The sequence below is a fragment of the Desmodus rotundus genome, chromosome 7 (genome assembly GCF_022682495.2).
Source record: "Desmodus rotundus isolate HL8 chromosome 7, HLdesRot8A.1, whole genome shotgun sequence".
Taxonomy (NCBI): domain Eukaryota; kingdom Metazoa; phylum Chordata; class Mammalia; order Chiroptera; family Phyllostomidae; genus Desmodus; species Desmodus rotundus.
The window spans coordinates 4,641,743-4,654,858 of record NC_071393.1 but is presented as its reverse complement, the minus strand read 5'-3'; the positions used below and the strand labels follow the sequence as shown (position 1 = coordinate 4,654,858).

The following is a 13,116-nucleotide window of genomic DNA, read 5'->3' as shown; positions in this document are numbered from 1 at the left end:
TTGGGAGGACCCATGGGAAGGGCAACAGCTGCACTAGTGGATCCACAGAAGGATCCAAAGCCACAGAAGGCAAACGGCAGGGCTGCTCTGGCTTCCCGCCTGTCCCATTCAGTCATATCCCACCCCAAACTGAAGACCTAACACGCACTTAACAAACTGCAGGCCCGGGACTTCACCTGCCACTGAGGGCCCCACAGATACTGACAGTGATCCCAGCAATCGGAAGGGGCTTCACTTCATGGGGAGACTGGATCCAGTTTTTATAGTCCTGATTCTCTAACAGACCTGGAGAGTTGCTTTTTAAAAAAAAATGTAAAGAAGTCTCTGATACTAGCTAATAGCTTGTCTTTCAGAACACAAACTTGAACTCCACACAGATTTGAGTTGGAAATCCCAGCCTAGTCCTTCCTGACTGCGTGGCTGAGGGGTACAGACAGGAAGTGCGTGAAGCTGCCACTCGAGGCCAGGCACACAGAAAAGCTGGTCCGGTGTCGTGGTCTCTGGGGCCACACAGCCTGGATTCCTGTCCCAGCTCTACAATTTCTGAACCGTATAGCCTTGGGCAAGTAATTCATCTGTGACTCACATGGCAGAGGGGACAATCACCGGACCCACCTCCTGGGGTTGCAGAGATGACCACAGGGCTTCAGACAAGTGTAGCACTTGGAACTACGTGCCTTTCAGTAACACCCCATTATTTGTCTCATAACAGGTCTTCCCTGCTTGACTGAGCCAATCCCCTCGTCATCCATTCACTTAACACACAACCCACTGACTGCCCAACTCATACCCGGCACAGCCCCACTGCTAAGGACATGTCATAAATAGGGCCGCTGCCCCCACAGTTCAAGCCTTGAATGGCAGAATCAAAGCACTTTTTTAGTGACTTAGAGGTATTTGAGAGCTAGTCCAGTGATTTTCAAACTGGGTTCCTGGGAGCCATAGGTTCCGTAGAGGAAACAAACAGGAGAGATGGAGTGGCTCGGCAGGCAGAGAACTTCTGGCCACCACCCTTATTCCAGCGGGGGGCTCCGGATTCAACCCATGTTACACACTAGGGAGACCTCTACTTCAGATTTCCTTTGAAGGAGCCCTATAACTAAACCACATTTGAAAACGCCTTCATAGATGAGGAAAGCCCAGACCACACACAGTAGTGTGAAGTTCAAAGCCACATGACTATTTCCTTTCAAATATTGACCTCAAACACATTTGTGTTCACAGATTTGACGAAATCAATCACAGGAGCTATCACTGTCCCGAGTGCTTCCTGTGTGCCAGACACTGTGCAGAGCATGTCGTGTGCATCAAGGATTATCATCCGCTTGACACTTGGGGGGTCAGAGGTGCACGCTGCACAAGAAAGTAATGGCAAAGCTGAGCTTTGAACAAGGCAGACCGATTCCACAGGCTCTGGGAGAATATGACAAGGCCACCGCCTGCATTCACAGGCAGGCAGAGGGCACAGACCCGAGAATAAGAGGTTGATTCATGTCCTTTCTCTCAGACGTAGCCACAAAGAGATGATGGTCTCCCCAGAGCCTGACAGAGCCCCTGGGCTGGTAGCAACAAGGCTTGGAACAGAACCTACTGGCAACTCAACCCCTGAAACTACACTGAGAATGCTCACCTCCCATCCGGGCGTGTGCGTTCACTGGGGCAAGGCCTGCATCCTCCACCCTGGTCGGACAGCACCCTGGGAGCTGGCCAGCTGTGCTGACAGCAGACCAGAAGATGTCAAGGGTTGCCAATCGCCCCATGCGGGATTACAGAAGGCTCATCTACTAAAGAGTTTCCTTATCTCGTTTCTGCTTGCTTTTTGACAAGTGTCTTCATTGTTGGCAGTAAGGTACCCCTCTAATCATAAGTATATTCATTTCAAAAGGCTCAGAAATAAGGCAGCATATCATAAATGAACTTTCTATTCAGAAATACTCTTACCTTTGTTTGTGAATTAGGTACCTAGACAAAAAAAAAAAATTGTTAAAAACAACAACAAAGCATTTTTATTGCTTTTTTCAGAGTGTTGGTTGAAGGGCACATTCACCTTATTAAAGACTTCACAGAGAAAAAGAGAATACCCTTAATCAAGACCTGCCATCTATACCTTTTTGTATCTATGTTGTAATCAAAGAGGTAACTTGACATTTTCCCTTCTGTATTCATCTCCTTCAGAAGGGAAGCTTAATAAACTGGCCCAATGGAGCTGGTCTTAAGGAAGCCTCTGCACTCCAGGGTGATTATTCGGGATTTTCCGCGTGGTCATGAGTGACACCACCCTGTGAGGGAGACTTGGCTCCCGTCCTCCCGGTCACGCGCACCGTGCTGTGCTCGCTGGAAGGACACCAGCACTTTCCCAGCCTCCTCAGCGGTCTTCCGCCTTCTGAACACAGCCGGAGCTTGCGTTCCGAGGTCTCACCTCTCTTCTCTAATCACAAGACACCCACCCTGTGAGGCCCATGGGAGCTTTGGGGAGGGAGGTTAGTAGACATGTCCAGAAAGGCCCGTGCTCAAGGAAACCTGGGCCTGCATGCCTGAGGGGAAACTTCCAGAAAACTGAGAAGTCAACTCCCCTGGAAGAATTCGCAGGCCTAGATGGCTAACTTATAAGAAGAGGCAGAAAGGGACAGGAGAGGAAAATGTTAAACTTGATTCTGAGAACTGAAGCCCAGATGGTGCCATGGGCCATCCTTCCCTACCCCCCAAAAAAGGAAAATCAGGAGATCCGGCTTCCACAAGAATCATATGGCTTCTAATCATTAAGAAACAGTTTCTCCCCCGGAAACCCTCCACGTCATTCACCAAATTGGACCAGCGGCCTCTCTCATCAATTCAGTTCGGGCTTTGGTCCTGAGACAGGAAGAAGGGGCTTGTCACTACTACGTGCTTTGCCTTCTCCAGCGATCCTATTTCCTGTCCTTCCCTGCTTGCTTATTTCATCTACCAACTGAAAGAGGATTTTCTATTCTTTTCTGCTCTATTTCTGTCACAGACATTTTATAATTTCTAACGCTTTTGCTTGTTAATTTTTTTTTATTCAGGAGACAAACATTGATTACCATCAAAATGAATGACAGCAAAAAGAAAAAATGAATGAAAGCAAAATATGAGCAACTATATAAAAATGTTATTTTAAGTGATTTTTTTTCAGTATCTTTAGTATCAGAATACCAAAGAGCTAGAGAAAAATTTAAAATTGAGTGTCAATCATGTACTGAAATTATACTATACTTATCATTTTTTTAAAGGGTACAAAGAACAGAAAACAAATCTAACAAATCATCTTCACTTCAAAATAATTCTTACCCTCAAAATTTGAGGGCTGCTGTAATAAGCCATGCCCAGGGCTTCGGAGTCTTCACACTGCTCCAAATTCATCCTTCTGGTGCACTTCACAGCTTGGTTCACCAAAAATGCTGGAAGTCGTAACATCCCCAAGAGGGAAAAAATTAAAAAGAGAAGAAAATGTTCAACTGTCCAATGGTAACTAAAAAACTGTAATCTAAGTAAAACCACAAAATAAATTATAACACAGATATACCACATATTTAAAATAGGGTTTAAAAATTATTTTTCAAATAGGTAATACATTCGCATGATTCAAGATTCAAAAGGCACAGAAAAGTATTGAGAAACGCCCCTTTCAGGCCCCTGTCCCCCAGGCCCCCAGAGGCAATCAGCATGAAATATCTTGTGTATCTTTCTGGAAATGTTCTACGCAAATGAAAGTGTGTGTATATATATTTTTAGTATTTCTTTCCCCTTTTGGAAACAAGTGTACAATATATATTCTGCCCTTTGTCTTTTTTCACTGAACAATATATCTTGGAGCTCAGCCTGTCTCAGTACATGAAGAGCTTCCTCCTCCGTTTTTAAGGAATAATTAGTATCCCGCTATGGATGTGCCATAATTTATTCAGCCAGTTCCCCACTATTGGATGCTTAGAGCCGTCTCTAGCTTTGCTGTCACAAACAATGCTACAATATTATTTTGCCTGTGGGCCAGAGTTTCTGTAGTGCCAACTCCTAGAAGAACAGCGGGGTCAAAGGGCATATTCATTCCCAATTTCCATACAAAGTGCTATGCTGCTCTTCACTGAGGGCGCTCCCACTTACAGTCCCACCAGCTACGCAGAGGAGCGCCTGCTTCCCCACAGCCCTCCTTTGCTCAGGCTTTGCCAATCCATGAGATGGAAATGGTCTCTCCATTTGGTTTCACTTTTCACTGGTCCTGTTGTGAACTAGGTTAAGCATCTTTCCAACAGAATACATTGGCTTAAGCATGGGCAGGCCGGTGCCAAGAGGACTGTGCTGCCATTCCGTGGTGCTTCCAAAAGGAGCAGCAGGGCCCCTGGGAGGCAGCTGCGTGGGTTGCCTCCCGCTCCACCACCACCTAAGTGAGCCTGAGCAAGAAACTGAATGTCCCTCAGTCTCCTCATCTAAACAATGACAGTAACTCCACCTTAGAGACATTTAACATTATGCTGAATACACAGTAAGTGCTTAATAAATGTCAGCTACTGACAAATGTTAGCTCCGGCGAGGAAAGAACTTTCCCACCGAGCGGGCTGGGTCAGGTGGGGAGCTCCCCACCGCTGCAAGTACTCAAGCAGTGATGCCTTGGTGGAAAAGGTTCCGGCTCTGAACTACATAACTTTGGGGGCTTCTTTCAACTCTTAAGACTCTTCTGTTTCTAGTGATGAAGCCCGTTTCATTATGACTGCTATGAAGTTAAACTGAGCAAACTCTGTTTTAAGGAGAAAGAAAACCGCCCACTGTCTTACCTGCAGGGTTATTATCGGAGCACAGAGATGACGTGAGGGGAGAAGGAAACCTCAGAAATGAATCTGGCGTCTGCAGGACAACTCCATACTGCAGAGAGAACCACCGACAGTCGTCACGATGTTTTTAAGGTATTCACTCAACACTTACCGGACACCTACTATGTGCCAGGTGGCATCGCAGGCACCGGGAGCACAAGGATGAGCAAGAAACAGATATGGTCCCTGCTCCCATGAAGCTGACATCTAGCTGCGCCTGCTTTTCTTTTAAGGGGGTGTACTTCTGTGCCTCCATGTGACTGTGTTTGCAGGCCTTTTCATTAAAGAATTCCTCTGGAAGGGAAGAAGCTGACCCCGGTGTCTGCCTCTGCAGACAGGAACTCGGTGGCCCGGGACAAGGCTGAGAGGTAATTATTTTTCACTAGCAACACTTATTTAAATAACAGATACAGTATACATTAATATCATTATATTGATGCATGCCTTCCTTGCCAAAACCAAACCCCATGAAAATTTCCCCTGATATCCAAAACAAAATATACAGCTATTGGGCATCCAGCTAATTTTCTTGACTTTAAAAATATTCAAAGGCCTTGGCACCAGCAAGGATGTGTGGAAACAACCCCTCCCCTCCCCTGGAGCCGGGAGTGTAAACTCCTGCCATCTTTCTGCAGGGCAACCTGGTATTGATAGTTTGAATCTCCAGCCATGTTGACCGAGTTAACCCATTCACGGAAACATAATCTAAGGATTTAATCAAAGATACATGCATCTATGAAAATGTTCACCATGCATTACTGATAATACTAAAAACTGCAAATGAATGTCTATTATTAGTGGAATAGCTCGATAATAAAGGAGGAAACACAGAGAGAAGGAGGATGTATCAGTAAAACGTGCCCCCGACACTAGTTCTGACAAGTTCCTTGCAGAGCCAGTGTAGGCACACTGAGGTTTTCTTCGCAGTTAAGTGGGGACAGTGGCGTGTGTCCCTCCCTGGGCTGTGCGAGGTAATGCCTGGAAAGCTCTGCGTTGGGGCTGACACATGGAAAATGCTCAAGAAATGGTAACTTTGCCACTGACAGGGGAAGGTGCCTAAGATTTCTCACGAAATGGAAAAGGAAGTGCATGGAGCAGTGTGGATAAGCACACGTCCCACTTCTGTACAGTACTACGTGTATATTAGATGCACTTAGAATCAGGAGTCACACCAGTGTGTTTACAGTGATTCGCAGCGTGCGTCTTTAGTGGGAATGGGGGCCCTTCCATGTCTACTTACGTACCTTTACACTTTTATCTTTTAGACTAGCCCATGTAGCTTTTATATTTATTTTAAAAAGATGCTTCTGCAAATTCTAAACTTCAGTCGAAGTTAATGATTATCACACTGAAAGGTTTACCAAGGGAGAGATACAAAACAGCACACGTCTTCTCTAGGTCTGTAAAGCTAAATACTGCTTTGAGAAGAGCACCAGGCACCCCACCCTCCGCTGCGTGCCCCCAGCCGCGTGCCTCCAGCACTTTGCTGCATCTTCTGAAGGGGAGAAGAACAAGGAATTCTGTAAAGACAAATGCTGGCTTACCCCAGGATAAATTATGTTAAACCCTACGTTAGAATTCAACTACTCAATTTTAACTTTCATGATTTTTGATTTATAGGCACAAAATTACATTGTTTCGTCTACAATATGAATTCTATATGTCAGGTAACTGATTTTACTAGGAACATACTGAAAAATTAACTTACAAGGACAGGATATTTGCAACAGGATGAATAGACTTGGGTTCTCGGCTCACCTCATATTTAGGCGTATGCGGAGCATCTGATTCAGCTGTGAAAGAAACATCTGCTTCTGCGTTCAATGAAAAACCATCAACTGTTTTCATCAATTTATCAAAACTGTTTTCATCAGGCACTTCCGGATTAATAAAGGACAATGCAGGTTTATCTGTTTTTAGAAAAAAAGTATTTTAGATCAGTATAAAATACCCTAGCCCTAACCCCAAGATTCCTTGAATCTGGTAAATAAACAGGATCGTCAGACCTGGCCTGTTTCTCTTACAGTGTGGAAGCAATGGTTTCTAAAGCCACAGAAAAACAGCACCGCAGAAGCCAGTCACTTTCTCTGGCCCATAGACTGAGGAGTCTGTTCCACAAGCCTCGAAGGGGAAGCTGTCCCCGGGTGGCTGTGGGCAGGAAAGACCCTGTTTCTACCCTCACACGGCCACCTCCGAAGCCTGGGAGAATACGTGCTGTTTATGGAAAAGGTAGAAAGAGTCAGGCTGGTAGGTCCACTGGGCCAGTGTTATGTCAGAGAGCGTGACGACGACTGACCAGTCATTACTCCAGGTTACAAACCGCAGCGCATCCACCTGAGTCTTCACTTATATATAAGGGAACAAAGCCAAAATGTGAATGTTTTATTCTGAAAAGGTGATAAAGCCTTAACTGATATGGCCTCAGTGCATCTCTGATCTTTGGCACCGATAACATTTTACACTTTACGTGTGCTTTGGATCTAGACACCTATTTGAGCCAAATACTCAGATAAAAATAAAGATCCTGTTTTCATGCAAATGTCCTAGGTAAAAATAAAAGAGAAAAAAGGAAATTGAAACCAAAGCTGAATCTGATTCTCAACTATTACCAAAGCTGAATCTGATTCTCAACTATTAAACCAGGAGGAAATAAAGGGGGGGAAAGCCCTCATATACTGAAATAAATCTAGATTCCTATGCACGTGTGCATAGCATAAACACCTTTGAAATCAAGTACGAGATTTCAAAAGTCAACTACAGTTTCTTTACATTTAAAGAAAACATGCAGTTCCCTGTGAAGTGACCTCAGCAGACACGCCCCGGCCCAACCACAGGACGACTGCTTTACATCTAACTGAACAGCACATTTTTCCACAACAGATATTTTAAAAGAGAAAAATTGTCAGAGTTTCACAAAGCATGTCACCATCAAATACTTACAGTTTGTAATGTGAATGCAGAAAATAGATGGATTGATCTGGTCGACAATTTTAAACACTCTCTGAGGTGGGTTTGCTGTGACATTCAATGAATAAATGGCTGCTTTTTGGCTACAAAACTGACCATCACCCCTGAAAATTAAAAAAATAATAATAACACGAAGTCTTAAGGCACACAATCTTAGCAAGATTATTTTAAAGCTGTTGGATGCTTGTACTGTGTACCATGTTAATAACTACATGGAGATATTTATGAAAGTGTGATGCTAGAATTAAATCCATTTTTACTTAGTTTATTCAGTGTTAAAATGTTTGGCACTTAAAAGTGTTTCCTCTAACAAGGAAAACATTAAGACAAGTAGAATAACCTTTAAGGAAATCTTGTCAAGTATGAAATATAAATCAGGGTATAATTTTAATGTAAATGAACCCTGTCAACTCAGACAGAATCAATAATATAAAATTTTGCAGAACTTTTATAAGTTATCAGAAGGGATCTAAAATTCCTTTTCTTTAGAAGCCATCTTCAAAGGACTGTGAAAATAAGGAAATTTGAGGTCATCTGCAAGTTTTGGGGCTTAGAAGTTAGGGCACGGTCAGGTCTTCAACCAATCCCAGACTTTACAAAACTTAATCAGTCTGACTCCGACACAGATAGGGTATAGCGGTAAGATACAACGGAAATGGGATCGTATTCTACATCCCGCTTTAAGGCCTTTCTCACTTAGTTTATAATGCCCAATATTTACATTATCAAATATGTTTTTGCAATATTATACTAAACGACCTCTTCCTTCCGTCTCTGGTCAGGGCGCACAGAAGAATCAACCAATGAGTACATAAATAAGTGGAACAACAAGCTAATGTTTCTCTCTCTCCCTCTCTCTCTCACCAACCGAGCTACCCAGCCAGGGCAAGCAGGATGATTCTCAACAAAGACTGAATCATGCTGCAGTCCATGTAGACAGAAAAAATGATCTGACTACAACATCCCATTTTCCAAGCATCTTTACAATATTAGAAGTAGATTCCATTTCCTATTAGTCAATAAAATAGTTTTTCATGGGAAAAACACATTGTACTTCCAAAAAGCATTCAATCCATCAAGTATCAATTGCTACAAATTGCTACAAGGTTAAATTTAAATGAGCTCTCTCTGAATATGTTAGTTCCATCCGGAAAAAATTAACTTCTTTAAGTGCTGCTGTTTTCTTTTTTCTTTTTCCAAAAAGCTTTGAAATCTGAATTACAGGCAACAGATTATTCAGAAGAGATTATTTCTTTGCCTCATCTTCCACTATTCTCCTATACAACATGAGCTGTGAGAATTCCTGGGAGATTTGCATATCCGAAAAGTATGAACAAAGCTTTCCTAACTATCTATTTAATTTATTGCTACACGTACTATGTCCAAAACAAAAGCTGTAAAATTAAACTTCACCTTTCACCCTAGGCTATAAATAAAACTAAATCACCGACACAAAAGTGTGACACGTTATCTGTTTACAAATCAAAGTGAAATGTAATTCAATCTCTGAACACAGAGATGTCATTATACTCTTTCGTCTGCTATCACCTGGCTGGATGCAAATAAGTATGGACAGTGTGGCTTCTGAAGGATGCAACATTCAGGAAATCAGGTTGGAGTTTTGTAGCCTGGGGGAGTTTCCACATTCTGCCTCAAAATTTTATAACCTTGGTCCAATTGTATCAGAACTGCCATGTGTCACAAACTTACATGACAACTGGAATTGAGCAACCGGAGAAGACACTGAAATCCATGGAGCTGCAGTCAGGATCACAACAGCAGTTGACGTCACACTGTGCTGGGGACAGGTCACAGCCACACAAAGCAGCGACTACGGAAACAAGAGGTGAGAGGCACAGCATCATCATCAGCAGGTAGTGACTGCCCCCTGCCACTGCGATGCACCACAAATCCATTTCATACAAATGTCTGATTTTTGCTATATTGCACTGGGGGGCAAATGTGCAAAGTGAAAATTAGTCAGTTGGAGCATGCCGCAATCCGGGGTTTCCCCACGTGGCTAATCATCTCACTCACTTGGAAAGTTGTTTGTGCCCTACCTACAAAGACAGTGATTTGGTGAACTGACTGTGAAACCTAGACATGCATTGTTCAAAAATTTTCCGGGAGATGCTGATAGTGGAGACAGGTTTAAGAACCAGCATACTAAGTCACTTGCCTGACCATAAGAACCACAGGTTTAATATTGCAGATCCCCAAGCTCCTCCTCTGGAGATTCTGATTCAGAGGAAAGACCCACTTAAGGCAAACTAGGAATCAGGTTCTCAATCTTGTTCCTCTCTCAGATGTCACCTGCAGCTCTGAAGCTGAGCCCATACTCACAGGCTGTTGGCCGAGAATCAAACTGGCTCATGCTTCATACTTGGGGTCCTAGAAATATCTTTGGTAATTTAGACTATAAAGCATGGGGAAGTGTAGGACTTTCCCACTTAGTAACTTATAATTTTTAAAACTGATGACTATCTGGATTTTTAATTCCTTATTTCATTCTGGCAAACAGAGGCAAATTTCTACCTTTTGAAGAAATAGCAGTGCCTAAGAATAATAAATACTGAATTCATAGTAGTAATTATTGCTGGGTAGGAGGGAAAAAGATCAGTGCTTCAACTTTACCTATCATGTTTTGTTTATTTTTTCAAAAAAGGATTTCATTCAAAAACAAAATAAAAAAGGATCTCAAGTAAATGCTAGCATAGAGCCCATGCAACATTCTTATTTACGTGCAGGAATTACTTCACAATAAAAATGGGTTTTGGAAAAAATGTAACTTGAAGATGGTACAATAACAAAAAGAAATGTGTAAGGAGAAGGGGAAGGCTTTGTTAGTAAACACACAATCCTTTCTTCGTCTGAGACACAAAAAGTTTCCCCCCTTAAGTTTACTCGCTCCTCCCTAGTCAAGGACTCCTCTGCGTGCTTAGGAAAACAGTAACCCAACTCATGCAGGTAATGTAAAAAATAAAGAATATTTACGTTCCCTGCCCTATGTGTTTAAAATTACAATTTTGATCTGTTTTCCAAAACTTAAAACCCTTGTAGGTAGCTATAAGACTACTCAGGACAAAGCGATAGTGTTTAATAATTCCACTTAGGAAAAATAGGTGTCTATCCCAGGATATGAGTGTACCTAATCAGCCAACAAGTATCTGCTGAGCACTCGCAGTGTCTAAGTAGTACTCAGCTGCTCTTCCACACCTCTAACATCTACTCGCCTGGCTCAGACAGCAGGGTACTAATGAACAGAGCTCCGATTCCCAATGAAAAAGGTCACTTTTCTCTTCTACCCTTTACCCACTCTGCCAATGTCTGTCCAGTTCTCCACTCAGAATCAGCCTCTCGCTCTAACACATACCAGCGATGTAACCTACCATCAGGCCAGTAACTCGCCTACCTGAAAAATAGGGATAACCCACATCATAGGGTGGTTAAGAGGATCAAATGAAACATATCACAGATGAAATACTTAGCACAATAGCTGCTACACAGCACGCAGTGAGTACAGACCGGCTGTCACTTACTACCATCATCATTACTTTCTCGGGTCTCGAGAGGGATCCTTTTAAAAAGATGAAGTGTGCCCTGGCCGGTGTGGCTCAGTTGGTTGGAGCATTGTCCTGTAACTGAAAGGTTTAGTCCTGGGTCAAGGCACTTACGAGAGGCAACCGATCGATGTTTTTCTCCCTCTCTTCCCCCCTCTCTCTAAAATCAATAAACATGCCCTCAGGTGAGGATAATAAATATGTAAATAAAAAGGCGAAGTGCAAATTCATACCCCAGGGCTGTTGGAAAAACAGCCCTGAGCACATGTCCCAACAATGATGGTTCAAAGATAGCTTCATTCTGGGGAGAAAGTTCATTAACAGATGGAATACTTTCAAGGATAAATGATAACCCAGCCTAAAAACATTAGAGAATTTTCGGGCATTGAGTACTCTGCTGTATTCTGCCCCAATTTATCACTGATTTAACTTCCCTACTAGTTCATCAGATCAACAGTTTCAATATAAGAGTTTGGTTTTTATATATTGAAACAGCAAATATATTTCTCTGTACTTTTTCTTGCAGACTGCTCAACTGATCAAGAAGGCCCTTTGGAGAAATAGTGGTTCAGGATGTCAGCCAAAGATGACTTTTCTATTCACTAATACTGAGCCTTATTAAATTTTACAAAAAAAGAAAAAAGCTCCTTTTCTCTTAAGAAGAGATAAAAAAAATACTGCCTACCTATTGCAGTTATAGTCAGAGGACTTAACTTTTTTTTTTTTTTTTAAGATCACAAACCTCTGAGAAACTACTCACTGCTATGAACCTTCACCCCAGGAAAATGCATTTTCATAAAATTTTGCTCTCAATCTGGGGAACACTGACATCCCCTGAAAGGCATTCATGTCAAGTCTGATTATATTCAGCAAACGTTTAACTCCAGGATTAGGTCACTTTCTGAGAAATATGTTAATTATCCCTAAAGATGAATCCTAATTAGTGGGCACAACCCCTCACCCCATAACTTCCCCCTCCAACTCAACACAGGAGGAATCCTGGGTTTTCATAATTCAAATAAGTGGCTAAGGATAACGGCCTTGACCTTGTCACATTTAGTAAGCTAAACTTTTGGTGTCTCTTTTTATCATTGAAAAGTTTCAGTGCATCCTCTGCATTTAATTTTCACAGCTGTCTAGAAACTTTCCATTTAATTTCATCTTTGGCTGCAAAGCTGCAAGGACTTCATTCATTACTACCTTTAGCATTGATGTTGTGCAGAACCACTGCCAAGATTTCAAAGATTTGATATTGTCTCGCTCCCGCTCTCCAAGCCTCGGTTGTCTCACAGGTATGACAATCTACCTCTAAAGGTTGTTGAGAGAATGCCTATGAAACAGCTAGCAATTCTTGCACAGAGTAAGTGTTCAAAAAACGTCAACCATCATTATCATTACATCCCTACCCGGGCTACCCCCTGCAGGATGCCCCTGGAACTGGCACGTGGTACCCACCGTCCGTGACTGGGGTGGGCCTGGGACTGGAGGAAGGCCCGGGAGCCCTGGGGGTACCGGGGGGCCTAGGAGACAGGGCAGGTGGGAGAGTCGTCTGTGCTGGCTCCGCCGAGTTGAGGCCCTCCGTCGTCACCGCCAGGGTGGCCCCAGCTTGGGCGCCCACGGAGACCCAGCAGTCCAGGAGCACCAGCAAGAGTGGAGGAAGGCCCCGTGGCCCCATCGCCAGGTCGAACCCCACGGGGTCAGCGACCGTAACCCCGTGTTGCCTGGCAACCACAGCGGCCAGACGTCCGGCTTTGCCAGAAGTGCGCTGC

The 13,116-nt window shown here is 43.3% G+C and overlaps 1 protein-coding gene across 3 annotated transcripts in view; it reads right to left on the bottom strand.

The window, feature by feature from the left end:
- The window catches only part of TCTN1 (tectonic family member 1), a 23,349-nt gene extending 10,233 nt beyond the window's left edge, over positions 1-13,116 (bottom strand). For 2 of the 3 annotated variants that reach the window (XM_053928212.1, XM_053928214.1), the window contains exons 1-7: positions 12,803-13,116; positions 9,498-9,618; positions 7,761-7,891; positions 6,579-6,730; positions 4,785-4,872; positions 3,307-3,416; positions 1,942-1,962 (exon numbers count right to left, since the gene is read on the bottom strand). In XM_053928212.1, coding sequence (XP_053784187.1) covers positions 1,942-1,962; positions 3,307-3,416; positions 4,785-4,872; positions 6,579-6,730; positions 7,761-7,891; positions 9,498-9,618; positions 12,803-13,022 — 843 coding nt within the window. In that variant the 5' untranslated portion in view covers positions 13,023-13,116. The remainder of the gene's footprint in view (positions 1-1,941; positions 1,963-3,306; positions 3,417-4,784; positions 4,873-6,578; positions 6,731-7,760; positions 7,892-9,497; positions 9,619-12,802) is intronic. The other variant, XM_053928213.1, reaches the window with a different exon arrangement.